Consider the following 27958-nt stretch of genomic DNA (forward strand, 5'->3'; position numbering starts at 1 on the left):
AAGAAATTGGTCCGGGGCTTTGGGGGTGTGTGGGGGGTGGCTGCACCAGAAAACCTAAATGTCCTCCATGACCTTAGCCACAGGTAGCAGTGGCAGAAGAACAAAGGAGAGAGGGACACCCTCTCCCATGCAGAGTTTCTCCTCATCTGGGGATGCCTAGGTAAAAGGAGAAACCTCTGTTAAGGTGACCAATTTTCCCTTGTTTCACATTTTAGATGGGGACTCAAACATCTGGTAACATTTAGTAAGCTTGCCTGCTTACTAAAATATTAATTTTAATGAAAGTGACTTGAGTTTTACTGCACCCAGGCCTACCCACTGTATCCTCTGGGAGATGAAGAAAGATGGCCAGAAGGAGGGAACATTAATTATAATACCATTCTTCAATTAGATATGTTCTGTAAAAAAGAGGTAAAGTGGACCAAAGTTCCATATGTTCAACTGTTCTTTTTCCTAAGAGAACACCCAGAATGGCTGAGCAAATCAGGCTAGATACCCAGACCATGGCAACCCTTTGCAAAAAAACCCCAAACTCCCTTGAGGAACCAAGGAACCCATCTGATGCTCCATCAGCTCCCCCCTCTTCCCTCTTACCCAGCTACCTCACACACCAGACATCATCCCACAGGACTCTACCCCTCCAGTTAATTCTTGGAGGGGATAGGGCTCAGGTTCCTTTTAGAGTGAGTGAACTTAAGGAAATAAAAAAGGATTTAGGAAATTACAAAAAAATCCAGATCAGTACATCCAGGCATTTAGAGAAGTCAGCCAAAACTTTGAACTGAGCTGGAAAGATGTAATGCTATTGCTATCTCAGACCCTCACTTCTCTGGAGAAACAGAGGGTACTAGATCAGGCAGTCACAGCTGGAGACAATTATCACTTAGATAAAAGTGACCCTACAGGCCTGCCTCAGACTGGGCCCTCACAGGAGGAGGAGGGGGAGGGAGAAGAAAGACAAAGACACTGTACCCCTAAAAGGGAACCTTGATTCCCAGTTCCAACAGGAGATCAGGCAGTGCCTAGGTATGACCCTAAGTGGGACCCTGAAAATGACAAGGATGAATGGAGTCATAACCATTCCATCCACTGCATTCTTGAGAGTCTAAGAAGAGCCAAGGTAAAACTCCTTAATTACTCCCAAGTCACGGCTGTACAGCAAGGACCCTTAGAAACCCCAGTAGCTTTCCTACAGAGACTTAAGGATGCTTTACAAAAGCATACTAACATTGTACCAGAGTCACAGGAAGAGGAAATCATCCTAAAAGATAAATTTCTAACACAGTCAGCACCAGATATCTGTGAAAAGCTTCAGAAACTGGTGGCTGAAGGGAGCAGAGATCTAGACCAATTGGTCCATGTAGCCACGTCCATATACTGTAATAGGGACTTAGAAAAAAAAAAGAAGGACCTGGAAAAGAAAAAGAGAAAGGATAAGCGGCAGGAGGCTCTGACTGCAGCGCTCTGAGAGGCTCCCCAGGACAAAGTCCAAACCCGAGGACATGCTTTCCATGTGGACAAGCTGGCCATTTTAGGAGGGAGTGCCCCCGGAGAAAGCTACCTCCAGACCCTGCCCCATTTGTCAGGGAAGACCTTGGAAGGCACACTGTCCCCGGTTCCCAGGGGAACTGAGACCACTTCCTCCCACCCAATGACGGTCCCAGGGCCTCCCATCCAGGCTCCTATAACCACTGTAAGAGCAAGAGAGCCTTGGATTACACTCCTTATCGATACTGGAGCCAGCACCTCAGCTATTTCTTTCTCTCCTGGACCCAGGTCCTCCAAGAAAATTACGGTTTGGGGCATATCAGGCCAGCCTCTAGAGTGTTATTTCTCTCTAGAGCCTGCTTCTGGAGATTTGTATTTCTGTCATTTCTTTTTTTTTTTTTTTCTTTTATTCATATGTGCATACAATGTTTGGGTCATTTTTCTCCACTTCCCCCCCACTCCCTCTCTCTCCTCCCCCCACCCCCTCTCTACCAGACAGAAATTTAGAACATAACACATGTGGACAAGAAAGCAATGAGAGTCAATTCCCTGTATAGCTATCCTTATCTCAACTAGCAAAAACCCTTGGTCCTTCCTATTATTGCTTATACTCTCTCTTCAACAAAATTAGATAAGGGCAAAATAGTTTCTGTCATTCCTTTTTAATTGTCCCAGAGACCCCTACTCCCCTGCTAGGGTAAGAGCTTCTATGTAAATTGGGGGTACAGCTCCTTTTACCTCCAGGAGATGACTTCTGATTGTCCCTAATAGAGGAACAAGTAGACCCAAAGTGTGGATGGATAGAAATAACCATGGGACAGGCACAAACAGTGGTTCCAGTCTGAATTCATCCCAAGGACCCCTCCTGGTTTCCCCATCAAAAGCAATATCCTTTAAAGCCAGAAGTTAAGGAGGGGCTAATTCCCATAATCAAAGACTTAAAGAGACAGGGACTGCTAATAGAATGTTCCAGCCCATATAATACTCCTATTCTTGGTGTTAGGAAGGGACCTAACAAATGGAGGCTAGTCCAGGATCTCCGCCTGATCCCCGTGGTTCCAAATCCCTATATACTTTTAGCACAAATACCTCCAGGTACTGCTTACTACTCTGTCCTGGACTTAAAGGATGCCTTCTTTTGCATTCCCTTACACCCAAAGAGTCAACCTATCTTTGCCTTTGAGGACCCCACAAGGAAGTCTGCACAGGTCACCTGGACTGTCCTCCCCCAGGGATTCAGAGACAGCCCCCACCTCTTTGGGTTAGCTCTAACCCAAGACTTGGCAGAGTGGCAATATCCACAAGCTACTCTGCTACAGTATGTAGATGACCCCCTGCTCTGTGGACAGACTGAGCCTGTCATTTCACGAGCCACTGAATCCTTACTAAACTTCTTAGCAGATAGAGGTTATAAAATCTCTACAGAAAAAGCCCAATTGTGTCAGTCTAGGGTTACATATTTAGGTCTTGCCCTGGAGAAAGAAATGAGGGCTCTAGGAAAAGACAGAATCCATCCAATCCTGATGTTTCTTCTACCTAAAATGCTAAAGCAATTGAGGGCCTTTTTGGGGGTCACAGGATACTGTAGAATTTGGATCCTGGGATGTGCAGACCTATTCAGGCCCTTATATCAAATCCTTAAGGAAGCACAGAAGGATCCCCAGCCCTTTATTGAATGGGATGACAAGTCAGGAAATGCATTCCACCAGTTAAAAAAGGCCCTTATGACAGCTCCCGCCCTGGGTCTCCCAGTACAAGACAAGTTTCAATTATATGTCTATGAAAAGGGAAGACTGGCCTTGGGAGAGGTGACTCAGGTGTGGGGCATCACTCCCCAGCCAGTAGGCTACTTAAGCAAAGAGTTAGATCAGGTAGCCAAGGGATGGCCAGGATGCCTTAGAGCAATGGCCCCAGTAAGTCTTCTAGTGCCTGAAGCTCAAAAACTTACCCTAAACCTCCCCCTAATGGTTTATACCCCACACGACATAGGGGGAATTTAAACTCAAAAGGAGAACTTTGGCTATCTGACAACTGTCTACTTCAATACCAGGCCTAGCTTCTGGGAGGGACAGAAATAATTTTAAGGACCTGTCAGAGCCTATATCCTGCATCCCTTCTACCAGGGGCAGAGGGAAATCCTGAACACTCATGTGAGGAAATACTTATGGAAAATTATGCTGCCCAACCTGACTTAACTGATCAGCCCTTAAAAAGCCCAGACCTAGAATTATACACTGACAGCAGTTCCTTTGTCAAAAATGGTGCCAGACATGCAGGGTTTGGGGTTGTAACAGAATTTGGCATCCTCAAATCAGGTCCTCTTCCTCTTAATACAAGTGCTCAATTGGCAGAATTAGTGGCCCTAAGATTGTCAAAAAAACAGAGAGTCAACATCTATACAGATTCTAAGTATGCCTTCCTGATCCTGCATGCTCATGCAGCCATCTGGAAGAAAAGGGGAATGCTAACTACAACAGGTCTCCCATTAGACATGCTCGTGACATACTAGCCCTCCTAGATGCTGTTCTTTGCCTAAAAAGGTCTCGGTGATTCATTGTAAAGGTCACCAAAAAGGGAAAGATAAGATAGCAAAGGGAACAAAGCAGCCGATGAGGCAGCTAAACAAGCAGCTATGCAGGAATATATAGCTGGCCCTCTCCTCTGGGAGAGGACTCTCCTTCCCCAAGAGAGACCACATTATCAGTCAGAGAAACATAATCAAGCCTCAGAACAAGGGTACCAGTTAGATCACTGAGGCTGGTGGGTGTCCCTCAGAGGAAAGTTATGGCTCCCTGAGACACTCCAGTGGAAAATTCTTAAGACACTCCACCAACTCTACCATTTGGGCTGAGACAATACTTTGGTTTTGGTCAACAAAATGTTTGAGGGGATTAAATTAAGGAACACTGTCCAAATTATACCTAATCCTGAGCATATATCTTTTTAGAATACTACTACAATACAACAAACTGAATTTTCCCAACAAACAGGAACAACTTCCCAAAGAGATAAAAGAGAGGTTTAGTTTTAGGGATAACAGCATTAGTTACAGCCCTAGCTGGAATCAGCTATGGGGTGATTACTAATCATGTAACTGCAAAAAACCTAACCAAAGTAGCAGACAGCACCTCAGACCAGGAAGGCCTTGCTATTAAGAACAGCAAAGATCTTTGTTGTCCCTTGCCTGTATGGTAATGGACCATTGCCTGGCCCTAGATTTTCTTTTGGCTAAACAAGGAGGGTATGTTCCATCGCCAATACCTCCCGTTGCTCATATATAAACACTTCAGGCATTGTGGAGGAATGTACAGACTACATTCTCCAACAGGCTAAATGACTCCGGGAGCAAGCTCTTGAAACTCAGATTTCTACACAGGTATGGGACCAAATAAAATCCTGGCTCCCCTCCAGGACTTGGTTCCTACCCTTTCTGGGGCCTACAGTTGCAATTATTCTCTTGTATTTGGGCCTTGCATTTTAAACTTACTTGTCAAATTTGTTTCTTCTCACCTAGAATCCATCAAACTACAAATGCCTCTGATTAAGATGAAAATGACCTACTATCAGGGTCCCCTTGACAACCTCTCTGGTGGTCAGCCCTGATGCTGTGGGCCCTTCATTGCCCCTTCAGCAGGAAGCCGTTACTGAAAAGATTTATTCCTATTCCTAAGAGCAGTTAGGGAGGTCAAGGAGAGGGGAACTTGAAGGACAGACCACAGGAGGTCAAGAAGGCACTTCCCCTTCCCAGGGAAAGCCTGTCTGCATTTGAAAGACATCTCTGCCCTCAGGGAATACACAAAAAAGGCTATAAAACCAATCCCCACCCTGACCCACGGGACCACTGGTTTCCAGGTCCCTTCATGTCCCACTATGCAGTTTTTCTCTACAAATAAAATCCTTCCGACCTTGGCTGCTGGAGTCCACCTGTGCTTTCATTCTCAGAGTGGGCTCAAGAACCCTGAGCACCTGTAACTCTTGCGTGTGTCATCTGTGCATCAAACTGAAGTTTAGCTTAATTGGTATGCATCCTACACCCTATGCCAAAAAAAATCCCAAAGCACAGGGGAGAGAGAGAAATGAAAGATGAAGCTGAAGCATCTGAAATTCTATTGTCTCCCTTATTTACACTTCAAGTAGTTCTTTTTCAAACAAATTCTTCACTAATTTCAAAATGCTTTAAGCAAGCCTTCAACTAAGATGGGCTGAATGAAGATAAAAGGTTATATGCAATAATACTTTTGACTGTGTTTTAAAAACAATCAGAGGGAATTCCAAGATGGCGGCTAGAGGTAGGAAGCAGAAAGCGACCCCCCTATAGTGAAATCTTGGAGAGACGCTGGAGACACACTTTACAGGCATAATCACCGAGAAAAGGCATAACTTTGACCCCTCCACATCTCCAGCCGGTGCAGAGAATCTCCACTTCACGTTAAACAGAGAAAAGAGGAGGGCCCCCGGGGCCGCCAGTGGCCGGCGCCCATACGGCTTGGGAAGACGCGGACCAGCTTACTGTCGATTAGTACACTAACACTCCCTGATTATACCTTTGAAACTCTCTTGTCTGATACCTTGTTCTGCTTTCTCCCTCTTGTCTGTATATTTGTTTCCCTTTTCTTTAACTTCTTGCTTTCCATCTCAGCTCACTCTTCCATTCTCAATATTACCATTGTTATTATTACAAGCTAGAAAATACTTAATTACACACAGTACAGGGACAGTAAAAACACCAAGGACAATGACGGGAAGACAGAAAAAACAGGGAAACCAGTTTCCCCACAGCAAAAAATTAGTACAGGAACCAGAGGGGAATGAAGAGAACAGAAACTCAGATCCAGACTCCAACAAAATGAAGATAAACTATGCCAAAGGACCCAATGAAGCCCACAAGAATAATTTAAAAGAAGACATACTACAAGTACTCAATGAGAATTTTATAGAGATGATACTGGATAGGGTCAACCAAAATGTACAGGAGACACTCAAGAAATTCCAAGACAATAAAAATAGAGAATTTGAAAAAGCAAAAGAAGAAATAAAGGAAACCATAGAAGCACTGTATAAACACCAAAGTGAAAGAGAGAACACAATGAATAAATGGATAAATGAACTCAGGACAAAAATAGACGACAATAAAGAAGAAAACTGCCAGGATATGGAAAACCTCAGAAAAAAGAACGAAACAGAACTGCAAAACAAAACGGAAGGCCAATCCAGCAGAACAGAACAAACAGAAGACAGAATCTCAGAACTTGAAGATGAAATGGTAATTAAAGGAAAAACCGAAGAATTATTAATTAAACAACTCAAGACCTGTGAAAAGAAAATGCAAGAACTCCCTGACTCCATCAAAAGACCAAACTTGAGAATCATGGGCATTGAAGAAGGAGAAGAGGTGCAAGCGAAGGGAATGAGTAATATATTCAACAAAATAATAATGGAAAATTTCCCAAATCTAGAGAAAGATATTCCCATACAAATGCAAGAGGCCTCCAGGACACCAAACAGACCAGATCAAAATAGAACTACTCCACGACATATCATCATTAAAACAACAAGTTCAGAAACTAGGGAAAGAATATTGAAGGCTGTAAGAGAGAAAAAACAAGTAACATACAAAGGTAAACCCATCAAAATCACAGCAGACTTCTCAACAGAAACATTAAAAGCAAGAAGAGCGTGGGGTGAGATCTTCCGGGCACTGAATGAAAATAACTTCAACCCCAGGATACTCTACCCAGCAAAGCTATCATTCAAAATAGATGGAGCAATAAAATTCTTCCATGATAAGCAGAAACTAAAATATGTGACCACAAAGCCACCATTACAAAAGATTCTGCAAGGGATCCTGCACACAGAAAGTGACACCCAACTTAACCATGAAAAGGCAGGCAGCACCAAACCACAGGAAAAGAAAAAGCAAGACAGTAGAGAGTAACATCAAGTTAGGTACACACAATCAAACCTTCAAACAACTAAGACAACTAAATGACAGGAATCACCACATACCTATCAGTACTAACGCTTAATGTTAATGGACTCAATTAACCCATCAAAAGACACTGTTTGACAAAATGGATTAAAAAAGAAGATCCAACAATTTGTTGCTTACAGGAGACTCATCTCACAGACAGAAATAAGCATATGCTTAAGATGAAAGGCTGGAAGAAGATTTACCAAGCCAATGGCCCCCGAAAACAAGCAGGAGTAGCAATACTTATCTCTGACAAAGTAGACTTCAAACCTACATTATCAAACGAGATAAAGAAGGACATTCCAAACTAATAAAAGGGGAAATAGACCAAAAGGAAATAATAATCATCAATCTGTACGCACCCAATGTCAATGCACCCAATTTCATCAAACATACCCTGAAAGACCTAAAAGCATATATAAACGCCAACACAGTGGTTGTGGGAGACTTTAACACTCCATTATCATCAATAGATAGGTCATCCAAACAAAAACTCAATAAAGAAATCCAAGATCTAAAATATGCAATAGATCAAGTGGACCTAGTAGATGTCTACAGAACATTTCATCCAACCTCTACACAATATACATTCTTCTCAGCAGCCCAATGGAACCTTCTCCAAAATAGATCATATCCTAGGGCACAAAGCAAGCCTCAGCAAATATAAGAAAATAGAAATAATACCGTGCATACTATCTGACCACAATGCAGTAAAAGTAGAACTCAACAACAAAAGTAAAGACAAAAAACATGCAAACAGCTGGAAACTAAATAACTCATTACTTAATGAAGAGTGGATCATCGATGCAATAAAAGAGGAAATTAAAAAGTTCCTGGAAGTCAATGAAAATGAAAACACAACCTACCGGAACCTATGGGACACAGCTAAGGCAGTCTTGAGAGGAAAGTTTATAGCCATGAGTGCATATATTAAAAAGACTGAAAGATCCCAAATCAATGACCTAATGATACATCTCAAACTCCTAGAAAAACAAGAACAAGCAAATCCCAAAACAAATAGAAGGAGAGAAATAATAAAAATAAGAGCTGAAATCAACGAAATAGAAACCAAAAAAGCCATACAAAGAATTAATGAAACAAAAAGTTGGTTCTTTGAAAAAATAAACAAAATCGATAGACCCCTGGCAAACCTGACTAAAATGAGGAGAGAAAAAACCCAAATTAGTAGAATCAGGAATGCAAAAGGGGAGATAACAACAAACACCATGGAAGTCCAGGAAATCATCAGAGACTACTTTGAGAACCTATATTCAAATAAATTTGAAAATCTAAAAGAAATGGACAGATTTCTAGATACATATGATCATCCAAAACTGAACCAAGAGGAAATTAATCACCTGAATAGACCTATAACACAAAATGAAATTGAAGCAGCAATCAAGAGTCTCCCCAAAAAGAAAAGTCCAGGACCTGATGGATTCTCTGCTGAATTCTATCAGACCTTTAAAGAAGAACTGATACCAACCCTCCTTAAACTGTTCCACGAAACAGAAAGGGAAGGAAAACTGCCAAACACATTTTATGAAGCCAGTATTACACTTATCCCAAAACCAGGCAAAGACACCTCCAAAAAGGAGAACTATAGGCCAATCTCCTTAATGAACATTGATGCAAAAATCCTCAACAAAATAATGGCAAATCGAATTCAGCAACACATCAAAAAGATTATTCACCACGACCAGGTAGGCTTCATCCCAGGGATGCAGGGGTGGTTCAACATACGAAAATCAATAAACGTAATAAACCACATTAACAGAAGCAAAGACAAAAACCACTTGATCATCTCAATAGATGCAGAAAAAGCCTTTGATAAGATCCAACATCATTTCATGATAAAAGCTCTAAGAAAACTAGGAATAGAAGGAAAGTACCTCAACATTATAAAAGCTATATATGACAAACCTACAGCCAGCATTATACTTAACGGAGAAAAATTAAAACCATTCCCTCTAAAATCAGGAACCAGACAAGGATGCCCACTATCTCCACTCCTATTCAACATAGTACTGGAATTCCTAGCCAGAGCAATTAGGCAAGAAGAAGGAATAAAAGGAATACAAATAGGTAAAGAAACTGTCAAAATATCCCTATTTGCAGACGACATGATCCTATACCTTAAAGACCCAAAAAACTCTACTCATAAGCTTCCAGACATCATCAATAGCTATAGCAAGGTAGCAGGATATAAAATCAACATAGAAAAATCATTAGCACTTCTATACACTAACAATGAGCAAACGGAAAAAGAATGTATGAAAACAATTCCATTTACAATAGCCTCAAACAAAATCAAATACCTGGTGTAAACCTAACAAAAGATGTGAAAGACCTCTACAAGGAAAACTATACACTTCTGAAGAAAGAGATTGAGGAAGACTATAGAAAGTGGAGAGATCTCCCATGCTCATGGATTGATAGAATCAACATAGTAAAAATGTCGATACTCCCCAAAGTAATGTACATGTTTAATGCAATTCCCATCAAAATTCCAATGACATTCATTAAAGACATTGAAAAATCTACTGTTAAATTTATATGGAAACACAAGAGGCCACGAATAGCCAAGGCAATACTCAGTCAAAAGAACAATGCAGGAGGTATCACAATACCTGACTTCAAACTATATTACAAAGCAATAACAATAAAAACAGCATGGTACTGGCACAAAAATAGACATGAAGACCAGTGGAACAGAATAGAGGATCCAGATATGAAGCCACACAACTATAAGCAACTTATCTTTGACAAAGGAGCTAAAAATATACGATGGAGAAATAGCAGCCTCTTCAATAAAAACTGCTGGGAAAACTGGTTAGCAGTCTGCAAAAAACTGAAACTAGATCCATGTATATCACCCTATACCAAGATTAACTCAAAATGGATCAAGGATCTTAATATCAGACCCCAAACTCTTAAGTTGATACAAGAAAGAGTAGGAAATACTCTGGAGTTAGTAGGTATAGGTAAGAACTTTCTCAATGAAACCCCAGCTGCACAGCAACTAAGAGATAGCATAGATAAATGGGACCTCATAAAACTAAAAAGTTTCGGTTCATCAAAAGAAATGGTTTCTAAACTGAAGAGAACACCCACAGAGTGGGAGAAAATATTTGCCAACTATACATCAGACAAAGGACTGATAACCAGAATATACAGGGAACTTAAAAAACTAAATTCTCCCAAAACTAATGAACCAATAAAGAAATGGGCACACGAACTAAACAGAACTTTCTCAAAAGAAGAAATTCAAATGGCCAGAAAACACATGAAAAAGTGCTCACCATCTCTAGCAATAAAGGAAATGCACGCTAAGATTCCACCTCACCCCTGTTAGAATAGCCATCATCAGCAACACCACCAACAACAGGTGTTGGCGAGGATGCAGGGAAAAAGGAACCCTCTTACACTGTTGGTGGGAATGTAGACTAGTACAACCACTCTGGAAAAAAATTTGGAGGCTACTTAAAAAGCTGGACATCGATCTACCATTTGATCCAGCAATACCACTCTTGGGGATATACCCAAAAGACTGTTACTCCAGAGGCACCTGCACATCCATGTTTATTGCGGCACTATTCACAATAGCCAAGTTATGGAAACAGCCAAGATGCCCCACCACTGATGAATGGATTAAGAAAATGTGGTATCTATACACAATGGAATTTTATGCAGCCATGAAGAAGAACAAAATGTTATCATTTGCTGGTAAATGGATGGAATTGGAGAACATCATTCTGAGTGAGGTTAGCCTGGCTCAAAAAACCAAAAATCGTATGTTCTCCCTCATATGTGGACATTAGATCAAGGGCAAACACAACAAGGGGATTGGACTTTGAGCACATGATAAAAGCGAGAGCACACAAGGGAGGGGTGAGGATAGGTAAGACACCTAAAAAACTAGCTAGCATTTGTTGCCCTTAACGCAGAGAAACTAAAGCAGATACTTTAAAGCAACTGAGGCCAATAGGAAAAGGGGAACAGGTACTAGAGAAAAGGATAGATCAAAAAGAATTAACCTAGAAGGTAACACCCACGCACAGGAAATCAATGTGAGTCAATGCCCTGTATAGCTATCCTTATCTCAACCAGCAAAAACCCTTGTTCCTTCCTATTATTGCTTATATTCTCTCTACAACAAAATTAGAAATAAGGGCAAAATAGTTTCTGCTGGGTTTTGGGTGGGGGGGGAGAGGGAGGGGGCGGAGTGGGTGGTAAGGGAGGGGATGGGGGCAGGGGGGAGAAATGACCCAAGCGTTGTATGCACATATGAATAAAAAAACAAAAAAAACCTAAAAATAAAAACAATCATAGGGGCTGGAGGTATGGCTGGCATGTTAGAGCACCTGCCTTAAAAGTATGAAGTCCTGAGTTCAAACCCAGTACGGTCAAAGAATAAGCAAAAATCATAATATGACCTTAAAATTCTTAATGCTGCTGTGCAAGTTTCCTCTTTTTCTCCTACACACCCACAAATTTCTTCTTTTTAATTGAGACCAGAGCTCAACAAAGACCAATTTCCCACCAAAAGAAAAGAAAATATTTCTGGGAGCTCTAGAGATGTGCAGTGGGTAGACGCAGGAGATCTGAATACCTGGCTGTTGACGTTAACATCAATGTTGGATGGAGGGGACAGCAAAAGATTATTTTCCATATCAAGCTGTTTGAGCTTCTCTGTGGCATTTTTTAATGCTGAAAAAGAAAAAAAAGGCAAAATAGCCTATCATCAGTTTTGCCAAGCTGTCATGGCTATATGAGCACTCACTTAAATTTTGCTCTTTCTCAGCACCAATTACCAATTAAAAGTAATAATGCAGATGAAGACAAAATAAATATATTTTCTTTTCAAAACCTGGTAAGTAACTCTCCAGGAACTTGACTAAGAGTTAATCCTAGGTAGGAACATTGCCTGTGTCTGCACTGCTGCTAAAAAGCAACTGCATATGGACTCTCACTAGCATCCATTCTTAGGAACTATCCAGGCAAAGGCTTAAAAGGTGGAGAACACCTGTGACAAGGTCCTTTTCTTCTCTACCCTCACTCAAGCTCATGTCTAACCTTACTGCTGTGCCATTTTCATGCCTGGGCCTCACTATACATTGCCTAAAATTAAACTAATTTGGAGAAACTGATCTATTTATTCATTTACTAATTCAACATGTTATATACATTGGTACCATCAAGTGTGATGCAGGACAAGCATTTTGTCTTCAAGACATTCTTCCTAGCTGCAAAAACCATTACAATAAAGGTCCTCTACTGAAAAGATAAATACATTTAACACAATTCACGTTTACATGAAATCTATTTAAATTAATCATCCTGAAGTGGTCTGATGCTGCAGTGAATTTTTACACTGTAAATTGACAAAAAAAAAAAAAATTGCTGAATGCTTAATTTTTAACCCAGTGGATTTTCTTCCTGGCTGCACATACAATCAGAAGGAGAGCCTTCAAGAAATTCCGCTCACCAAGGCTCACCCTAGAAAAATAATCAGAATCTCTGGAGGTAAGATTCTAGCACTAGAAGTTTTAAAACTCTCCAGATGACTTTAACACACAAAGGTGGAAGTCACCAATTTAATACTGGTCTTCTCAAAATCTTCCTTACCCATTTACTTAATTCCTGTCTTTGGCTTTGTCAGGCTTCAAGTTATTCAGCAGTGAATTTAACATGATGCTAACCCCACAAACGCTTTAGCTTATGCTGTTAATACTTCTTTTTTTTTTTTTTTTCTGGTTGAAAAGCTGCTGCTACTTCTATTTTACAGATGAACAGCTTAAGATGTAGGATAAGCCTGGTAAAATAAAGTCACTACTTCTGTTTACTTACCTATGTGAGTCAGGATTTTGACATTACAACCATAATAAAATATAGATTAAATTGGATACCAAGATCTCACTCTTTTTTTTTTTTTAAGTGAAAGCAATAGTAAAGTTTATTAGGAAAGAAATTTAGTATAATGGGATAAAAGTAGGGAGAAACTGAGGAAAATGGGAGAAACATTTTCTGTTCTTCATTCAGGAAATGGGAGTAGAGACTTTGAGAAGACCTCATTCTTAATATAAAAATGCTACAATTATTTTCATTGATTGATCTTAAGTAAATGTCATAAATCTGAACTAAGTAAGTTATATTAATGAAATCCCTACACCATGAAAGAATTCTGCCACTACCTCAAGAGCATTCAAGCTCTACTTGAATACTTTCTGTAATGAGTTCACTTTCCTATCATATGGCAGAAATAGTTAAAAAAATTCTTTCCTATACTGATGCAAAATTTGCTTCTCTATACTTGCAAATTGCACGTCTAAGATTCACAAATAAATATCATAAATTATTTAACAAATATACATACATACATACATACACACACATACACCCACACACATACGACTATTTTACTTCAATCCTAGAAATGCTTTATGTTAAGCATTGGGCCAAATATAAATCCTGATGGCTTTGGTCTGTTATATTGCACATCTTTCAAGTATCAAAGAGCAAGCATTTCTAACACAAGATGTAATGCAGGGCAGGGCTGTCAAAACTGGAAATTACTGCAGAGAAAGTACATGACAAATAGTAATGGAGAATGTTTTCTTAACCCAATAACTTATTACCTTTAAATGAATCAAAGTACATTATTCTAAAATTACCAATGTAATAAAGTCAAAGTGTATTCTTATTGCCCTGACCTTAGACTAGTAAGCACAATTTAAATATGGCAGAGGTAAACAAAACAATCACCATGATGTACCAGAACATTTATTTTGCACAGGGGGATTTGTAGTGCAGACAAAGAGATTTTCAACCCCATATACCAGTACTACCCAGCATGTTCCATTTAACCAGCAGTACTGTGACTTTTCACTAATACTTCTTATTTCTAAATTACTAAATACTATTACTATACAGTCTTTGGCGACAACAACATACTCACTGGCAATTTTCAGCGAGTTATTTAAAGATGGTGTCTAATTTTAGCCTCTAGTAGAATCAAAGTTGGCAAGCACACTAAAAATGGAACCACATTACACTGAGATTCCACAGGAAATGCCTGTTTAAAAACTGTGCTTTACTATCAAACCAAACTCAAATTTAGACATTTTTAATAAGCACATTACATTCACCTTTTAACATCTAAAAATTTTGAAGAAAACATTCTTTCTGGATTATTTCTTTTTTGTAGGACTAAGCAATGACAATCCTCATCAGTGACAAAATACTTTCTAAAAGCTAACAGAAGGCTCAAACTTTCATTCAATCCTGTGCCCTAGGAAATCTTTAAGGAAATTTTTTTTTTGAACTCTTAATCTGTACACAAAGAACAAGTAAAAAATTAAAAATGAAAACTTGTAGGTGTACAATGACTCTTAAATGATACATGTGTTGAATGTATTATCTTAAATTTTTTCCAATGTTCTCCTTAAAAAAAAAAAAGGCAGGAAGGCATAAGTATTCTGAATTAGATTTAAAATTTTGACTACTGCATAAAATATTCCTGGAGGAACTGGTTTTGGTGGAGATAAAAAGGTGTCACTGATATATAAAAGAACATTTACTTACTCTCACATTCAAGTTTGGGTTCCTCTAATGCAGCTGGTCTGGTGGCTACATGAATGTCATCTGGTGCTGGAGATGTTTCCATAGTATCCGATGCCCCAATTACATCACCAATGGTTGTTTTCAGTAAGTCTGGGCTATTTAGCAAATCAATACTCGGAGGCAAGCTATAAAGGTAATAGAAAACTTACTTAGACAAGAAATCTATCATGACAGGAATTAAAATACTAACAAAAATCAAGGTTGGAAAAAGATTTATGAAAGAGCTCTGCTGAACTGAACCCTTTGGGCAGCCTCTTCTTCCAGTCAAGATGTAGTTAAAAGACCTGGGTTAGCTTCCCACCTGAAATAGCCTCAGGTGGAAAAACTGAACTAGTCTCCAGACATTAGACAACAAGAGTGATCACGAGATTCAGAAACAAATGAGGTGAGCCTTATGACTGCCTTGAGAAATTTTCCAGGCCACAGTGCAGAAGTGGGGAAAGGAGGCAGAGCATAGAAGACTCTCTTAGTTGAGAAGATGGGGCTGAGAGTCTAGGGAGAACCAAGGCAATTAGAGGTTATAGGACAGAGTGCCAGAGGAGAAAGCAGCACAAAGAGAAAGCCCTAGAGAGATGCAGAGAGCTCCCTGAAAGTACTCTGTAGGATATTCCCCAAGGTCTGGAAAAACTATCTGAGTGGATTAGAGGAAACTAATCATTGGTCCACAATGCCTGTTTCCATCAACAGAAGAGCACTGAATGGCATATTCAGGGATGTTTTGCCTCTGCAGTGAAGAGCAATTAACCCAGACTGAGCACCACAACAGACCCATGTAACAAATCATAAAAGTGGGACCTGAAAGGATCAAACTGTTTCTGAGTAACTCAACCACATTTTGACATAAAGCTCAACAAGATTTTGAGAAGGACCAAAACATCTAATACCCAACAAAGTAATATTCACAATGTCAGACTGCTACTCAAAGATTACCAGCATTGCAAAGAGGAAGAAAAAAGAACTCCCACACTAGAGAATAAGCAATCACTTGAAAATTAATTGAAATTGACCCAGATGTTAGAATTAGCAGAGAAAAATGCCAAATATTATTTTAACAGTTTTCTATATGATTTAAAGATTAATTCAGGTATGGAGATACATGCCTGTAATCCCAGAATTTGGGAGGCAGAAGCAGGAAGATCAATCACAAGTTCAAAGCCAGCCATCTAATCTTAAAAAAAAAAAAAAAGTCACATGAAAAGCCTGAGCAAAGATGAACACAACACAATAGCAGAGCTAAGAGATAGAAAGAGATAGAGGGTGGGGGAGAGAGGGAGGAGGGGAGGAGAGTGGAAAATGAAGAGAGACTATGCACCTGCGCCTTGTTAGAACACCTGGATCCAGCCTTGCCTAAGGCTTGGTGAGGGTGGTTTGGGCTGGGATTGTATACTAGCAACTAGTTCTGAGTAATGCAGAAAGTGTGTTTCACCTATTTACCTTCCATTCCACGTGGAATGAACTCCTGCTCTGTACCAGCCCCTATGCTGTAACCTGGCCTACACACTCATTTTCAAGGGGGAGGTGACAATCTTGGGAACTACGCTGCGGGCAAGTGTGTGCATCATCTCTGTTTTACAGGCTCTTCATGCTTGACAATGCCTACCTCAGCCTCTCCCTGGACCCCAAACTCACATGGGAGCCTGGCGCCCCTCCCCTTCTGATCACTGGAGAAAAACCAGGATGCTGCTGTGCCTTTCTCAATACCTTATTAGGAAGTGGACCTCAGGCCCTTCCTCTACCCAGCACTTTCCTAACTGTGGTCATCACATGGTGCCTGGCTCTTCACCTGACTGAGTCCCCTGAGAGCAGAAACCAGGACTTGACTACTTATCTCCCAGAGACCAGCGTGGGCTGGCATGCATGGGTCGTGAGGAGTAGGTGGGAGGCCCAGCTCCTCAAGGTCTGAAGAGAGAAACCATCACCTGGTTAAGAGCTGCCCTCATTTCCTGGGCACCAGTGAGAAAAAGGAAGAGCAGATACCCCCACAACTAAAAGAAGAGCCCTGGGCCAGCCCGGACTAGCCTCCCCTTACTCAGAGGCGCTATGGGGAGGGAGGAGTGCTGACAGTAGCTGGCTTCCTGGGCAGTGCAGGCCTGACACTGCAGCGTGCTTGGAATGGTCCTGCCCCTGCTCTTTGCTTGGCTGGAGAACTTGTCAGACAAATTGGCCCTTCACCCCCAATGCCCTGCCCCTGCCTCAAAGGATCCATGATCAAGTCCAGCACAGTTGTTCCCCAGGCCAAGTTGTTCACCTTGCTCACTGCAGTGTTTAGAGTCCAGTGTGGAACTACTATGTGGGGGGGGGGGGTTCCGTGTGTTTTATTTTGAATGTTGCGTGAAAAACAGATGCAGAATGACAGGCTGGAGTTCTCACTTCTGATTTGAAAGAGTGGCACCATTAACCTGCTTACAGAAAATTTAAAGAACTGTGGTCATAGCAGTATTACTCATAGTTATCAAGAGGTGGAAGCAAATCAGGTACCCACTGATGGCCATCCACTGCGTTGATGGGTGAACTGTGCCCTGTCCATGTTATGGTTTGGATCTGAAGCTCATGTATGGAAGGTTTGCCTCTCAGTGCAGCAGTGTTCAGAAGTGGGACCCCTGGGAGGTGACTGGATCATGAGGGCTCTGACTCAGTTAAGTGATTAATCCATTGATCGATTCATAGCTTAATGGACTATTAGGAGGTGCTGGGAACTTTAGGAGATGGGGCATGGGTAGAGTAGGTCACTGACAGTGTGCCCTTGAAGGGGATATTTTTGTCACCAAGCCCTTTCTCTCTGTTTCCCTGCCGCCATGAAGTGAGCAGCTTTCCTCCCCCACATACTTCTGCCATGATGTACTACCTTACTGCAGCCGGGCCAACCAACCATGAACCAAAATCTCTGAAACTGTGAGCCAAACCTTTTCTTCTTTAAATTTATTTCTTTCAGGTATTTTGTCACAGCAACAGGAAGCTGACTAGCAAACCATATGATGGAATATTATTCAGACTTAAAAAAGGACATTCTGAGATATGCTATAACATGGATAAACTTTGAGGATGTGATGTTAAATGAAATAAGCCAGTCACACAGGGCAAATACTGTATAACTGCACTTACATGCTATACCTAGAGCAGTCGGATTCATGGAGACAGAAAGTGGACCAAGGGGCTGGACAGGGGAGCTAGTGTTTAATGGGGACAGTTCCAGGTAGGTAAGATGAAAAAAAAAAAAAAAAAGGTCTAGAGATGGAGGTGGTGATGGTTGTACAATAATGTGAATGTACTTAATACAATGAATTATGCACTTAAAATGGATAAAGTGGTAATTTTTATGTATATATTTTAGCACAATAAAAAATTGGACAAAAAATTAGGTATAGACATGAAAGACATAAAAAAAGACTCAAACCAAACCTCTGGGGTTGAAAACTACAGTATTTCAGACAAAATACATTGAATGGAATTGACAGTAGATTAGACATTAGGACAAATATATATAAAAACTCTTATCCCAGCTCCTTGGGAGGTGGAGATCAGGAGAATCACTGTTTGAGGCATGGTGGGGCACATCTTTAACCCCAGCTACATGGGAGGCAGATGATGAGGCCCTCAAAGGTTAATTCAGACAAAGATACACATCCAGGGAGAAGGCATCTACATGCCTACCAAAGACTACTGAGAAGGCGCCAAAGGGTAGGCTCAAGGCATTAAACAGTCTTTCTCACAGCCTCAGAGGCAACCCTGCCAACACCCTCATCTCAAACTTTTAACCTTTCAAACGTGACACAAAATTTGTTAGTTCCCCAGTTTGTGGCACCTTGTAACAGCAGTCCTAGCGAACTAATATATCCCACACTGTAAAGATTTGAGCAGAACTTACTAAAAGAGAAGCTGAGAGCACCATATCATCTAAGCCATAAAATAAAAGATAAGAAATCCAAAAGACATCTGCAAGGGAGTTCAAAGAGCTAGAGGGTATTTCAACTTTTCTCCTCCCTTCAATGAGGTGAGTGGGGCATTGTAAATCACATCAAGTATGTGGAGGCCCCAAAATAACCTGTGAAAGAGGAGAACGTCAAATTCCTCTGTGGTGGGACTACTGAGCAGCAGAAACTAGCAGGCCCATGTCAGATGCGGCACAAATCTACAAACTTAGAAGCATATTTAAATATATTCCCATATAGGAAAGCACCTCTCTCAGCATAGAGAGGTCCAAACCTGTAAGCTAGTTTGGGGACAGAAAAGACCAGCAGTTGAACAGGCTACATTCCCACTGTTTGCAAAGCAAGGATGAATGCACAGATTCTCAGATACGAAAATGGGAACAAGATGCTCAGCACAGTGAGCAGTAACAGAAGATGATAATGCACTGGGGAAAAACCTTATGAAAAATATTTCATTCAAAGGTGAGGAGAAAGGAAAGCTCTTCTGCACACAAAGAATGCCAACTCATATCTATAGAAGGAATGACAGTTAGAAAATAGCTATGTTACAAATACCAAATTAACAATAATGGATTCAGGCAGACATTACAATGCATTCTAAAACCACAGGGTGAAAGATCACTAGGAAGTAGGAAAACCACTCTATCTAAAAATGACACTCCACAGATTAAAGTACAGGGGGAAAGTATTTTTACAGAGTACTCTGTTGAACATCACCTTAACAAAACCACTATTAAAAATGTGTAACCTTAATCTCATGAGAAAATTACATAAATCTAAGTGTAGAGTCAGCCTGCAAAAGAACTGGCAAAAGTCTTTTTCTAAGACGATGTTATAAAAGGCAAAAAAGGCTGGGTACCAGTCTTTTTTAATCATGTTCCAGATTAAAGAGACATGAAAAACCAATTGAAACCTTGATTGGATCCTTTGATAGCTATCAAAGTCATTTAAGGAAACATTTGGGGAAATCTGTGTATGGACTTGATATTAGATAAGCATATTAAAAACCAATGATAAAATTATCCAAGTTTCTAATAAGTGTATTATGAAAAGAGTATCCTTGATTTTTGGAGAGTCATACAAAAGTAGGGATGAAGTAGTACAATATCTGCACCATGATTAGTTTAGCCAAGAAAATAAATGCCAGCAAATAGGACAAAATATTAACAGCTGGCAAATCTAGGGAAGGGCCTGTTTCAACTTTTGTGTAGGTTTAAAGTTTTCCAAAATTAAAAGAAAAAAAGAAAGTGTGAGCTTCCCTTGGGCCAAGTGTGTAAGTCCAGTTAAAGTCCAAAATGTACAAAGGTCAGGTGACTCAAATAGTAAAAGGTTGCACAGAAGCTGAGCCAGGGGTTAGGGGAAAGAAGTGCTGGAAGAGATGAAACACAGAATTTTTCTTATGTTGGGGAAGTGATAGATTCTATGAGGGTCTCCGGACAAATGTGCTAAAGTGTGGCTCAAGAGTTGGCAGGACAGATTGCTAGATTACAACAGCATTATCCATTTAAGTCTTTGCCCCTTTCTTCTTCCTTCTTCTCCAACCCTGAAAGTAAGCACCACAGAGTGAGAAGAGAAGAAGGAATAACTCCCACTTTCATTTCTACTATAGGCTGTCAAAATGGGAAAAGGGGAAATCTTGAAGTAGGTTCAATTAGTAAAAGAAGGCTTTTAAATATAAATGATAGGTTAGGACGGGGGAAGAAGAGTCTACCTTGTATACAGTAATTAAGAAGAAAAAAGAACATTCCACCTTTTCCCAGACAGTGATGAACTCTTAGTAATTAACTTAAGCTCAAGGCTGGAAGCACTTGAGCTGAGAGAAGAAATGTACACTGCAGTCAAAAAACCAATACTTAGAATCCCAGCTTACTCAGGAGGTGGACATCATGAGGATCAAGATTCAAAGCCAGCTGGGGCAATAAATTTGTGAGACCCCCAACTTAACCAACAAGCCAGATGTGGTAGTGTATGCCTGTGATTCCAACTACTAGGGAGGCCATTTGTAGGAGGATCATGGTCTGAGGCCAACCCCCCGAGACCCTACCTGAAGAATAACTAAAGCAAAAAAGGCTAGGGGAGTAGCTCAAGTGGTAGAGTGCCTGCCAAGTGTAAGGCCCCCAGTTCAAACCCCAGTACCAAAAAAATAAAACTCCTTGGAGGAAACAATACCCAAGACATCTCCTGCAAGGCAGTGAAAAACAAACTTACTACTTGAAGTTACATGATTGTTCCTTCTGGAAAAGAACAGAGACTAAGTAAGCTTTATTTGCAGGTCTAGAGGTTCAAATAAAAAGAAACTGCTTACCTTGAAATGAAGGGAAGAAAGTAATAAAGATATAGTAATATAAAAGATCAGAAAGACTGATAGTTGAAAGCTGTAACATATATTTAATAGAAAATTTAGAAGGAAAAACAAGAGATCATGAAAGTTGAGCAATATGAGGAGAAAATGACTATTTACTTTCCAAAAAAAGACATTTTTGATCGATCAAATACTGAATACTGAACACATGAGTTTCACTTCTGCTTTCTCATGAAGCTAAAGTGGTAGTATAAGGACACAAGATCACAGTGCTTATAAAGGAACAAAAAAGAGGGGGATGGATTTAAAAAAAAAACAAAATTCTTGAAGTAGTGAAACAGATGAACAAGTGGCCATTGATGAGAAAGACTGCAAAAATCTAAAACCTAATCTAAGAATAGGGAAAGCTTAGGAAAAACCAGGTCACCCTACAGAACTCAAGAAAAACTTACAAATATCTCTGATCCTGTGGGTTGTCTTTTTTTTACTTTTTTTCTGGCTTTTTTTTTTTTTTCTTTTTGCAGGGGGAGGTACTGGTGTTTGAACCAGGGCCTTGCACTTGCTAGGCAAGCAAAGCCACTCCTCCAATCCTTCTGTTTTCAAGCTACAGTTTTAGCCACTAGTACTTGTAAGCTGTCTTTTCACTTTCTTGATGGTATTCTTTGAAATACAAAAGCTTTACTATTTGATGAATCATCATTTACCTATTTTTTTGTCACGTTTTTAATGTCGTATCTAAAAACCCCATGCCTGATTCAATCACAAACTTTTATACTTTTCTCAAAGATATTCAGTTCTAGCTATTAATCTTAGGTGTACTATCCATTTAGAGCCAATTTCTTAAATGGTATGACACATGGAAGTAATTTCACTCTTCCTATGTGGGTATGTAGCTGTCTTAGCATCATGATGAATTCCTTAAAAAGTACAGTTAAAGTTGGGTATAGTGTACATGCCTGTAATCCCAGTACTCTGGAGGTAGAGCTGGAAGATCATGAGCTTCAGTGGAAACATCTAGTATGCACAAAAGTATGAGTTCCATCTGCAGTGTCACACACACACACACACACACACACGGAGAATTACCTGGAAAACCATAAAAATCAGACTTCATTACTCATACCTTTTACTAAGTTCATCCTAAATAGATCTGAGATTCAAATACAGTACAGGAAAATTAAACCCTGTAAGTACTAGAAGCAAGCAAGCTGAATTCCTCTGAAAAGTGATAGTGAGGAAAAACATCCTAACCATTAAAATCCAGAATTATGCTGGATGTGGTGGCACACACCTCGAACTCCAACACTTGAAAGGATGATGTAGGACGATGGCACGCTCATTGCCAGCCTGGGCTACATAGTGAGCAAGGGAGCGAGAGCACGTGAGAGCTGATCATAGCAGTGTATGCCTGTAATCCCAGTTACTTGGGAGACAGAGACAGGAGGATGGTAGTTTGAGACTAGCCTGAACAAAGTTAGTTGGAGACCCAATCTGAAAACTAAAAGCAAAAGGATTTGGGGCATGGCTCAAGTTGTAGATGCCCTGAGTTCAACACCTAGTACTGGAAAAAAAAAAAACAAAAAAAAAGAAGAAAAAAAAATCCAGAAATTATTAAAGAAAAGGTAGATCAAATAACTTTTGTATTAGCAAAAAAATCTCAAAAGCAAATAAATGACAGATAAATTAAATATGTATTTGCAAATATAGAGTTCATCTTCCTAATATACATAAAAGACTTATTAAGATAGGTGTGATGGTACATGTCTATAATTCCAACACTTGGGAGGCTAAGGCAGGAGGATAATGAGTTTGAGGTCAGCCTGGGCTATACAGTGAGACTGTTTCAACACAAAACAAACAACTCCCTCTCAAAAACTCCAAAACCAACAAAAGAAAAATATTAAAAGCTTCTTTAAAGTAGAAGAAAAAGGGGTTGGCAGAGTGGCTCAAGTGGTAGAGTATCTATTTTGCAAGTGTGAAGCCCTGAGTTTCCCTCACTCCCCCAAAAAAAAGTACAGAGAAAAAAGACTAACAGTCCAATTTTTAAAAAGGGAATGGGGACTACAGATAAGAAAATGTAAGTTATAGAAAAATGCAAATGGCTTTTAAACACAAAAATGTTCTAATAAGAGGAACTTAAGGGATAATTAACCCAAACTAAACATATCCACCATGAATTTTGTCTATGGTGCTAGCTTCACTGATGGGCATCTGTCAAAACTCATCAAATACTTTATTGATTAGGTGCTAGAGATTGAACCCAGGGCCTCAAGCATGCTAAGCACAATCTCTGCCACTGAGCTATACCCCTACATCCTCATCAAGTAATCTAAATAAATGCATTTTATGGGGCATCAAGTATACCCACATGAGAAAGCATTTATTTTTCATATTGGCAAAAAAACCCTCAACATTTGATGATACTTTGTTGGTAAGTCTACAAGAGGTATGACGCTCTCAGTCTTCTGGTCAAATGTAGAGTCCCTAATGAAGGAGGTTCTGGCAATATACAGACAAATTAAAATATATCTACTACCAAATCAACACCATAATCATGCGGGGGGAAACAGAACTAATCCAAGTAAATTTTAATTGCAGTAAGAAGGACAACTGTGAAGAAAACTGAACTTTATTTAGATTTGCTGTTGAAAATGGTATGGATGTAGCAATTGTGAAACTACTTAACATGTATTGTAAAAGTAGGCAAATATGGAGATATTAATACTGTTGGGAGCTAGATTTCTCATTAGTAGATAGGGAAATAGGAATAAGGATTAGAGGAAAGCAAAGAAAAATCCTGTGTGCTGGCTTGGAATTAAGAGTGTCAGCAAGAATGTGAGTTAAAATAACATTTTTTTAAAACTCTGTCCACAGAGTCTAGAAGTAATAACATTCACAGTAGCAATGAATACACCTAGTGGTCAGACCTTGGCTATTAAACACCAACTACCTAAAAGGAATTAGGGATCTTTAAAAAATGGCTAATCTCAAGGTTAATGGCCAGGAAGGCACAAGATAAATACAGAACCTTTGGTACCTAAGTGTAAGAAAGTGTTCAAAAATATGGGGCACAGGTGAAGTGGGACAAGTGTGGTTTGACAGGTTCCCATGGGCCAGACAGGGGGACTATTTGACCACCAAAATAATAGTAATGATCACATCATAACATATTGAATAAGGGAGTCCATGAACATATATTTAAGTAGATAGATTTTTTAAAAAAGTTCTTACAGCATACCAACTTGTCAGCTATAGAATAATACTTGGCAATCACTGTTCTGCCACCATAATAAATGATGGCTAACTTTTATTCTTAGGTGAAGGTTTCTGAGAGACAGAACATTTATACAAAGTATTTGATTACTTATTACAAAATAGTTAACTCTGGAACAGAAAATCTGATATTTATCACTTTAACCAGGTAATCTAAGTTAACAATGCCAGTAATGGGACGAAGTGACACCAAGTACCCTTTAATTTGATGTATTACAGATATGTCATGTCTGTCTTGCCAATAACACATAACCTGAATTGAGTCATGAGGAAACAATTTGGTACATCCAAACTAAGCACAGTCTATGAAACAAACATACTATTCAAGAACGCAAATGTTATAAAAGGAGTAGGAACTGCTGCAGATTAAGAGACTCAAGGAAAATAACAAATTGCTAAATGGACCAAAGATGTTGCTATAAATGAAAAGCATTAGGATAGTCAGGAAATTTGAATGTGGACAGCATATATTAGGTGACAGATTTTCTAAATATATGCAGTAATTGCCTTGTGGACATGTAGGAGTTTTTGTTTTGTTTTTTTAAATACTTGAAGAATTTGAATGTGAAAGCTTCTGATCTTCATAATTTACTCATAAATTTTTTTCTGGTTCTAAAAACCAACCAAACAAAAAGAAACCATTCTTGTCTTCCATTTCCCAAACAAAAAAGTTATCTTTTGAAAACATGAATTTGAGCACATCATTCTCTTACTTAAAATCCACTACAGTGGAAGCTTGGGCAGTGAAGGGTGTGGTGATTGGTGGCCCTGCTCTCCCCGCTAAGAGAAACAGCACCAAGCCTGTGGGTGGCAGAGTGCTCAGCAACCAGGAGCAAGCTGACGGTATGGGGACTTGCTGCCAGGTGGGTCTGAAAGCTCTTAGAACAGGACTCATGAGTCATGTGATATCCCTTGGCCCCTTCTCTTCCAGAAAGTGGCAAACTGCTGGTCAGGGTCTGAAAGAAGTGAGAACTGCAGGCAGAACACCTGAGTCTCCCAGTTTTCTGGCACTGCTGCAGAACTCAGGGCCGTTTGTTCCTCCTTCTATAAGACTCATATTGGGGATATGTCAGGGTTGTACCTGTGCTGCCCCCAGGGACACAAATGGGGGGCGATCTTTGCTGCAAGTGGGAACTTGTCTGGACCACAGACTCAAAGTTCTGTATTGACAGCAGTGGCTTCCAAAGTACCAAAAGAGGGCAAGCTTCTAAGGTGAAAGCAGAAAAGAAATGGACAACTGACCTTTGCCAGCCCCACCCTCAACCCACATATAACACCAACCCAAACACACGGAAATACAAAAGATTCCAGCTAGGTTTTCTCTCTCTGAATGGTGTTAGGGATCAGACCTGGTACCCTTGGCACGTGGGCAAAAATTTAGCTACTGAGGTATCCCCCAGTCTTCCTAGACTTGGGGGCGGGGTAAGAAACTACACTGCAAACTATGATAACATTTCAACTGCAGGACTACAAATGACTTAAACTTCCAAGTAATGACTAGGCCTCAGCTCAATGCAGAAACACAAGAAATATGGAAGGAAAAAAAAACAAAAAACAAGACAATATGACATCTCCAAAGGTCAACAACCCACAGTAATAGACACTAAGGATAGTGAAAAGGGAGAAAACCATGATTCTAAGAATGATCAATGAAATCAAAGAGGACACGTATAAGCACCTGGATGAATTTGAAGAGGATGCAAATAAATAGCTGAATGAACTAAAACAGAATACAAACAAACAGATGAATGCAATAAGGAAGACAATGGAGGATATGAAAAAGGAATTCAATAAAGATACAGAACTCCTGAAAACCCTGAAATTTTGGAAATGTAAAGCTCATTAAGTCAAATAAAAAACCCAGTGGACAGCCTCTCCATCAGTGGGACAAACTTAAGCCAGAATGTCAGGGCTCAAGACAAGGTAGATGTATTAAAACAGTCACACAGTCAGATAAGCAAAAATAATAATATAGAAGCAGAAATGGAGCATGCAAGACCTCCAGGACCTACTAAAAGACCAAACCTATGAATCATGGCTATAGAACAGTGAGAAGAGATGCAAGCTAAAAGGATAGAAAAAAATTCAACAAAATAATGGGAGAAAATTTCCCAAATCTTGAGAAAGAACCATGCAGGTACGAAAGGTTTTTAGGGCATCCAACAGACAAGAAAAAAGAAAAAAAAAATCTACTCCAAGACACACTATAGTTAAAACATTAAAGAACAAGCAAAGAACACTGAAAAGCTGCAAATCACAATAAAGACAAACCCATCATAATAATATCAGATTTCTTAATAGAAACTCTAACCGTGAAAGAAAATAAATGCCAACCTAGATTATAGTATCTGGCAAAGTCATCTTTCTTAATTGAAGGAGAAATAAAAACCTTACATGATGAACAAAAACTAAAGGAATTTATGACCACTAAGCTCATACTGCAGAAGATACTTAAAGGAATCCTACAAACAGAAAAGGAAGATAAACATAACCAGGAAAATATGGGTAAGAATAAATCTGTATAGATGATTCAAAAGCAAATAAGGATTAGGGAAGAAACAAACATTATAAAAACAACAAAATGACAGGTATTACTATATACCTTCCAATAATAACTCTAAATGTTAACGGTCTCAATCATTTTCCCATCAAAAGACACAGATTGGTGGACTGGATTAAAGACTAAGACCTAACCATTTGTTGCCTACAGGAAATGTGCACCTCACTGACAAAGACAAAAACAGGCTTAAAGTGAAAGAATGGGAAAAGACTTTTTAAGCAAATGGAACTTAAAAGCAAGCAGTAGATAAATTTGTATCTGACAAAGTAGAGTTCAGAACAAATTAGTCAGAAGAGAAAGACAGTCACTTCATATTCATAAAGGGAATAAGCCATCAAGAGGAGATAACAATTTTAAGTATTTATGCACCAAATGGTGCCACATCTAATTTCCTGAGGGAAAAAAACAACAACAACAACAAAAAACACCCACTGGGACATAGAAACACAAATAAACCTGAACATAGTAACAGTGGTGACTTCACTACCCCATTCTCACAAATAGGTCACCCAGACAAAAAATCAGCAAGGGAACTTCAGAACTAAATAATTAAATTACACCATAGATAAATGGACTTAGCAGATATCTATAGACTATCCCACCCAACAGCTGCAGAACACACAATCTTCTCAGCAGCCCATGGAACCTTTTCCAAAACAGATCACATTTTAGGACATAAAAATTCTTAATAATAAGTAAAAGAAAACAGAAATAACCTCTTATTTTTTGTCAGACCACAATGGGACAAAACTAGAAATCAAAAGCAAACAAAAATCACAGAAAACATTCAAAGACATGGAGACTTGAACAAT

At 39.6% G+C, this 27958-nt stretch overlaps 1 protein-coding gene across 5 annotated transcripts in view; it reads right to left on the bottom strand.

Moving 5' to 3' along the window:
• Epb41l5 (erythrocyte membrane protein band 4.1 like 5) overlaps positions 1-27958 on the bottom strand; it is a 134653-nt gene that overhangs the window by 27154 nt on the left and 79541 nt on the right. For all 5 annotated transcript variants that reach the window (XM_074070539.1, XM_074070535.1, XM_074070537.1 and 2 more), the window contains 2 exons: positions 15044-15207; positions 12072-12169 (listed from right to left, as the gene is read on the bottom strand). In XM_074070539.1, coding sequence (XP_073926640.1) covers positions 12072-12169; positions 15044-15207 — 262 coding nt within the window. The remainder of the gene's footprint in view (positions 1-12071; positions 12170-15043; positions 15208-27958) is intronic.

The sequence above is a fragment of the Castor canadensis genome, chromosome 4 (genome assembly GCF_047511655.1).
Source record: "Castor canadensis chromosome 4, mCasCan1.hap1v2, whole genome shotgun sequence".
NCBI classification, from domain to species: domain Eukaryota; kingdom Metazoa; phylum Chordata; class Mammalia; order Rodentia; family Castoridae; genus Castor; species Castor canadensis.